Consider the following 7,500-nt stretch of genomic DNA (forward strand, 5'->3'; position numbering starts at 1 on the left):
TAGGTCTTTAATCGGGTCTGGGAGTCTTCGTCAGTCCCTGAGGACTGACTTGATGCTGTTGTCCTCCCTGTTCGGAAACCAGGGTCTCTCAGGTCATCCCCCAAGGATTTCCGCCCTATTTCCCTCATGAGTTGCCTGCAAACTCTTTGAACGTATGGTTAACGTTCGTCTGATGTGCTTCTTAGAGCACTATCACATCCTTTACCCTTCTCAATTTGGTTCTCGCAAATGCCATAGCACAACAGATGTCCTGGTGAACTTGGAGGTCTCTCTTCGTACTGCTTTTGCTGCGAAGACCTCCGTTGTTGCCGTCCACTTTGTCCTGGAAAAGGGTTATGACACTACATGGCGGTATCATATTCTGTCCCAACTTCATTCTTTTGGCCATCGTGGGAATCTCCCTCTCTTCCTCCAAAGTGTCCTCTCGTCGTTCCTTTCGAGTGAGGCTCGTTACCACTCTCTCTGCCCCTTTTCAGCAATATGAGGGTGTGCCCCAACGTAGTGTTCTGAACACTTATTTTTTTTGTTGTTGTTCTCAATGATGGTCTTTCCTCCATTCTGGCGTCTTCTCCGCTCTCTCTGTAGACGATCTTACCATTTGCGGTCAGGGTGATGATTCGCCTCTCCTTCAATGGCTGCTTCAACTTGCGATTGGTGCCTTGTCTTGGACCACCGATCAAGGCTTCAAGTTCTCTGCGTCTAAGACTTGTGCTATGACTTTTACTCGGAAGCGTGTCATTCTTCGTCCCTCTGTCTCTTTATGGACATCCCCTTGTGTACAAGGATTCCGCTAAGCTTCTGGGGTTAATCTTTGACACTAGTTTGTCTTGGTCAGCTGATATCACTTACCTCCGCGCTGAATTCTCTATGGCTCTTTCCCTCTTCAAGGTTTTCTCCCATACTTCTTGTGGGGGGGCGTATAGGCATACGCTCCTCTCTCTCTCTCTCTCTCTCTACATTCCTCACTCGTCCTGTCTAAACTCGATTATGGCTGCCCTGCATACTCGTCCGCTTCTCCTTCTACTCTTCGCCGTCTTGATGCTTTGCACCATGCTGGGTTGCACCTCAGCTCTGTGGCCTTTCATTCGACTCGCGCTCTCAGCTTGTATGTTGACACTGGTTTCCTATCTGTCCAGGACAGCCGTGATCGCTACTGTCTTTGTTATCTGGCTCAGTCCCTGCAACATCCTTCCTCTCGCCTGTCGTGCTTTGATTTTTATCCCTCCTGTAGTTCCTGTTCCTCGTCACCACCTCCCTCTTTGTGTCCGGCTATCTTGCTTACAGGTCTCTCTCCATTCGTCTTTCTCATATTTCCCCTCGTATTGTTCCTTCCTTGCCCCGTGGAGGGTCCCCCTTCCGAAGTTTTGTACATCCTTGACCCGCACTACTGAAGCTTTTACTCCTCCTACGGTTCTGAAACGCCTTTTTTCTTGAGCACTTTTCTTCATACTCCGGCTCCATTTCCATATTCACCGATGGGTCTAAGTCCGCGGACGGTGTGAGCTACTCCATTGTTTTTCCTGACCACACTTGTCGCCTCTCTTCAGAGGCAAGCATCTTCACAGCAGTGTTTTATGCTGTACTCCATGCTCTCCGTCTCCTGCTCGTTGTCAATCTTCTTTTGTGATTGTAGTTGACTCTCGTAGTGCCCTCATGGCTCTTGGGTCCTTTAATCCTGTCCATCCCGTAGTTATCGAGATTCAACATTGGCTATTTCTTATCTATAGTAAATTTAAATCCGTCGAGTTTGGCCGAGTTCCCAGCCATGTTGGCGTTTCTTTAAATGAGTGTACAGATGCTGCTGCTGGAGAGGCTATCCGCTCGTCCCGTTTCCCGTAAAGGTATTCTTTTTTCGACTTGTCCGGTTATTCAATTCTCCGTCCATGCCTGTTTCAGGGTTGTTGGTCTTCTGTTGTTGGTAACAATCTGCGTACTCTTAAGCGTTGTGTCCCCGTGGCCTTCCTTCCTGCCACTATAACCGGTGGTGGGAAACGGCTCTAGCACGGTTGTCTTGGCCATACTCGCTTAATTCGGTCACTTAATGGAGCGCCGCCCAGCTCCTCCTTGTTCAAATTGCATTGTCCCTCTTACTGTCGTGCATATCCTTGTTGTATGTCCTGACTTCCAGGATGAGCGTGTGTCTTGCTTTCCGACCGCCCCTTGCGGTCACTTGCCCCTGAATAGAATTCTTAGCGAATCGGATACTTTTGATATTGTTCGCCTTATGCGTTTCTGTTCTTGTATTGGCATCCTTGGTGATATTTAGCACCCTCTGATTATTCCGCACATTTGATGGTGCTACATAGCCTTCCCGGTTTGGTGCCTTCTTTTGATAATTACTTACAGCACCAGGGCTCCTATTATTATTTTTGGCTACAGCCAACCATTAAAAACTAGTTCTGAGGACTGGCCCTCAAGGGCTAATAAAGGCTTGGCACTTATCTACTACCAATCATCTTCTAGAACTCCCTAAAAGGTACATGAAATTCTTGTAGATTCGAGTCAGCTCTACCCAGCTAGCCGAAGGGACAAGGCTTCTTTGTAGTTGGAGACCAAAACAGACCTGGTCCACAGCGAGCGATGTTTACAGAAACTGATGAACTATGTCCAAACCTGTCCCCTTCTAAGATACAGGGAGTGACACTGGACCCGCCTGGGATGGTGAGGAACCGGCGAGAGGGGGGGGGGGGGGAAGAGGGGGAATTGAGTGGGGGATGATGTGGGGAGGGGGGGGACATAGTCACCGAGAGGATCAAGCGAGCAGGATCACGCTTCGGTCAACCTAGTGAGCCCTTGACTTTAGACAAATGGTGAAGTGGGATAAGGAAGGAATCAGCTGTTACACTGTCATCTTCTCTATACTCCGTCACCCTGCCATTATGTGGTGCTGGCTGTCTTCTCTATACTACATCACTCTTAAACACCTTCTGGACTCCTTGCTGGAGCCTGTGCTCCTGCTAGGTGATTTCAATTGTCATCATTCCCTTTTGGGTGATGTTCTGACAAACACCCGGGGTCGCCTTCTTGAGCCATTTATCCTCTCTTCTTCCCTGTCTCTTCTGAATTCTGGTGAGCCCACGCATTTTGGCTCTCGGACTCGCACCCTTTCTTGTCTTGATCTTTCTCTTTGCTCGTCGTCTCTCTACTTAGATTTCATGTGGCAGGTTCTTGATGACCTCCATGGCAGTGACCATTTCCCCATCCTTGTTACCTTTTTCTCTTTTCACCGTCCCTCTCTCCTTTCCTAGGTGTCAGTTTGCTAAAGCGGACTGGAACTTATTTACCATCAGTGCTGCTCGCTCTGACCTCTCCCTCGCTCTCTCCTCGTTTTTCATGACACCATCTTCGACGCTGCCCTCAGTTCTATTCCTTGCTTTTCCTCTCAGGGACAGTGGAAGTGCGTTCCCTGGTGGAATGCCGACTGTGCATGGGCTGTCCTCTGTAAGCGTGCAGCCTGAAAGAGAGACCGCCGCCGGCAGACGGCAAATTCTTTTCTCTTGTTTCGGTGGGCAAGTGCGATGGCCCGTAGGGCCATCTGTACGGCTAAACGTGAATGTTGGGGGGTCTTATGTCTCCACCATTACATCCCAACTCCTCTGCAGTAGATCTGGAAGTGTATGCAGAAGATAGCGGGTAAGTTCGTTCCCGATGTCTCGCCGGTCCTTCACCTCCGTGGTACTCTTGTGGCGGACCTGTTGAAGGTAGCTACCGAACTGGGTTCCCACTTTTCTTCTGTTAGCTCTTGTTTTCATCTTCCCCAATTTTTCCTTCTTCGTAAACATGTCCTTGAATCTCGTCCCTTAGATTTCTGCACTCATTTTCGACTTCCCTATAACAATCCTTTTTCTCTCTCTCTCTCTGAACTTCGGTCTGCCCTGGCCCTCTACAGTTCTACGGCGACGGGCTCCAATAGTGTTCATTGAGATGCTTCGCCATCTCCCTCCGTGCACGTCTCAGTATTTACTGAGTCTGTATAATCGGATCTGGGAGTCGTCGTCAGTCCTTGAGCACTGGTTCGATGCCATTGTCCTTCCTGTTCGCAAACCAGGGTCTCTGGGAACATCCCCTAAGGACTTTCTCCTATTGCCCTCACAAGTTGTCTGCAAACTCTTTGAATGTATGTTACTGTCCGTCTGATTTGGTTCTTAGAACACCATCACCACCTCTATCCTTCTCAATTTGGTTTCCGCATGTGCCACAGCACAACAGATGTCATGGTGAACTTGGAGGTCTATATTTGTATTGCTTCTGCTGCGAAGACCTCCGTTGTTGCTGTCGTTTTTGACCTGGAAAAGGCTTACGACACCACTTGGCAATATCATATTCTATCCCAACTTCATTCTTTTGGTCTTCGTGGTCATATCTCTACCTTTCTCCAAAGCTTCCTATCTCGTCGTTCCTTTCGGGTGAGGCTTGGTATCGCACGCTCTACGTCTTTTTGGCAATACGAAGGTGTGCCCCACGGTAGTGTTCTGAGCACTACTTTTTCTGGTTGTCCTCAATGGTCTTCTTTCCTCTCCTCTCTTCCTTCTGGCGTCTTCTCCGCTCTCTCTGTCGACGATCTTACCCTTTGCTGTCAGGGTGATGATTCGCCTCTCCTTCAATGCCGGATTCAACTTGAGATTGATATAGTGTCATGGGCCACCGATCATTGCTACAGGTTCTCTATGTCTAAGACTTGTGCTATGACTTTTACAAGGAAGTGTGTCATTCTTCGTCTATCTTTGTCGCTTTATGGTCACCCCAATGTGACCATAGGATTCCGATGTGACCATAGGATCAATGTGTACAAGGATTCCGCTAAGCTTTAGGGGTTGATTTTTGACACTCATTTGACTTGGTTGCCCCATATCTCGTACCTCTTGGTGAATGCTCTAAGGCCCTACCCTCCTTCGGGTATTGTCCCATGTCAATGGGACATCCATGAAGGATGTCGGTCCTTGCAACATCCTTCCTCTCGCCTCTGTCGTGTTTTAACTTTTGCCCCTCCTGCGGTTCCAGTTCCTCTTCACCACCTCCCTCTTTCTATCCGGTTATCTCGCTTACAGGATTCTTTCAGTTCGTATTTCTAATATTTCTCCTCATGTTGTTCATTCTTTGCCCCTTGGAGAGTCGTCCTTCCGCAGTTTTGTAAAACCTTAATCCGTATCACTAAAGCTTTTACCCCTCCTACTGTTCTAAAACGCCTTTTCCTTGAGTACTTTTCTTCTCATTCCCGCTCCGTTTCCATCTCCAGCGATGGGTCTAAGTCTGACGACGGTGAAGGCTACCATTGTTTTTCCTGATTACACTTATGTGTCACTTACCTCCGGAGACTAGCATCTTTACAGCAGAACTTTATGCTATTCTCTCTGCTCTTCGTCTCCTGCTTTCTCGTTGTCAATCTTCCTTTGTAATTGTTGTTGACTCTCGTAGTGCCTTCATGGCTCTCATGTCCATTAATTCAGTTTATCCAGTGGTTGTCGAGATCCAGCATTGGCTGTTTCTTATTCACAGTAAATTTAAGTCGGTTGAGTTTTGCTGGGTTCCCAGCCATATTGGTGTCTTAAAGTGAGCGTGTGGATGCTGCCACCAGGGAAGCTGTCCACTCTTGTCCCATCTCTCGAAAAGGTTTTCCTTATTACGACTTTTACCCGGTTATCCATTCCTCCGTCCTTACCCATTGGCAGGCTTGTTGGTCGTCTGTTACTGATAACAAACTACGTATTCTTAAGAGTTGTGTGTCCTCGTGGCCGTCCTCCTACCACCGTAACCGGCGATGGGAAACGACTCTGGCGAGGTTGCGTATTGGCCATACTCACTTCACTCATGGTCACTCTTACGGTCGTACATATTATTGTTGAATGTCCTGACTTCCGGGACGAGCATGTGTTTTGTTTTCCGACCATCCCCTGCGGTCGCTTGTCCCTCGATAGAATTCTTGGTTACTCGGATACTTTTGATATATTAACTTTTATGCGTTTCTGTTCTCGTATTGGCATCCTTGGTGATATTTAGCGCCCTCTGATTATCCCGCACATTTGATGGTGCTGCATAGCCTTCCCAATTTCGTGCCTTCTTTTGATAATTACTTGTACTCCGTCACCCTTCCTTTACGTGGTTCTGGTTGATATTTCACATAAATCGCATCTTTTCATTAGGTGACAGATGTTATTGAATTGTGCTATTGTTTGTTTCAGGTGTTTGTGGGAGACTCGTACCAACAGCTTGGCTCCTCCGGAGGGACAGTCAGCGCCCTGGATAAGGTTACCCACACTCACAAGTTTTTCCTCCACCAGTCTTTCAGGTTCGGACCGGAGGTGTCATATGTGGCACAATGTACTCTGGAAGCTCTCCATGGGGTTCCCCACCGGACTGTCGTCGGAGCAAAAATAAAGGACTCATTTGTCCATGCTCCAAATCCTCGACTTTTTGACCCAAGCTCAAAACTCAAAAGGGCTTATATAGCCAAGTCAAATGTGGAACTTTATAAAATAGCCACGGAGATGTGTGAGGATACAAGGTACTTAGCAGCATCCATGACATTTGCTGGTGGGCTGAGTAAGTATGGATATGACGATGTTATGGATATATTTAATTTATATCAAATTCAGGAGGGACTTGCCACAAGAGAATCGGCAAATATTCAGAACCCATTAGTGGCTAAGTTCGAAACAATAGCCGAACTTAAGGAATATGCTGAATCTAACGATGACGACGAGCTATTTTCCAAAATTGAGATGTTCAATTACAGTGGGAGTAGGACACCCTATCACGTGACTCTGCTTACTCAGAGGTGCAGCAACACAGAGGCGTCCGTAGCAGACATTACCTTCAGTACCGTTCACATGGCCAAGGGCCTAGAATGGGACTGGGTTATATTGACAGGAGACTTTATTGACAATAACCTTATCTTGATTACAAATATTGATGAAGAGTTGAGGCTGGCGTATGTGTCTGTGACGCGAGCCAGGAAGTTTTTCACCATCAACAAAGCAGTTCTCTATGCCCTCCTATTCGCCCATGACGAGCTGGACGTGTTAGTAGCGAGGAAAAGCGTCGAGGAGAGCGTTGTGTGTCTGTGGTGCCGCACCCTGGTCACCCTCGCGTCCTCCCCGCTCATAATTAAGGTACCTTCGCAATCATTTTATATAAAACTCCTGTCATAATTTTGGTTCAAAAGTTATATATATTAAATTAAATGGTAATTTTGTGTAATATATAATTGTCGGCCTTGAAAATAATATATGACAGATCATATTAATTATATTGGGGAAAGTTGTCACATTCATGAATATACTTAATTTTGTACATAATTTTTAGGCACTGTCATACTACATATGTCATAGTGGTAACCGGTTTCCTGGAGGATATATGTGCAATGGGTGTGCAACAAATGAAATATTCGAAGCCGCCATCAGGTGAGAAGCAAGTTGTTGGGGGTGCTGAGAGTTGTTGGGGGATGCTGAGAGTTGTTGGGGGGTGCTGAGAATTGTTGGGGGGTGCTGAGAGTTGTTGGGG

The 7,500-nt window shown here is 47.2% G+C and overlaps 1 protein-coding gene across 1 annotated transcript in view; it reads left to right on the forward strand.

The window, feature by feature from the left end:
* The window catches only part of LOC138355199 (F-box DNA helicase 1-like), a 71,044-nt gene that overhangs the window by 54,044 nt on the left and 9,500 nt on the right, over positions 1-7,500 (forward strand). Inside the window, exons 5-6 of the mRNA XM_069310053.1 lie at positions 6,180-7,109; positions 7,303-7,400. Of these exons, the coding sequence (XP_069166154.1) occupies positions 6,180-7,109; positions 7,303-7,400 (1,028 nt within the window). The remainder of the gene's footprint in view (positions 1-6,179; positions 7,110-7,302; positions 7,401-7,500) is intronic.

Source organism: Procambarus clarkii, chromosome 66 (assembly GCF_040958095.1).
Source record: "Procambarus clarkii isolate CNS0578487 chromosome 66, FALCON_Pclarkii_2.0, whole genome shotgun sequence".
Taxonomy (NCBI): Eukaryota; Metazoa; Arthropoda; class Malacostraca; order Decapoda; family Cambaridae; genus Procambarus; species Procambarus clarkii.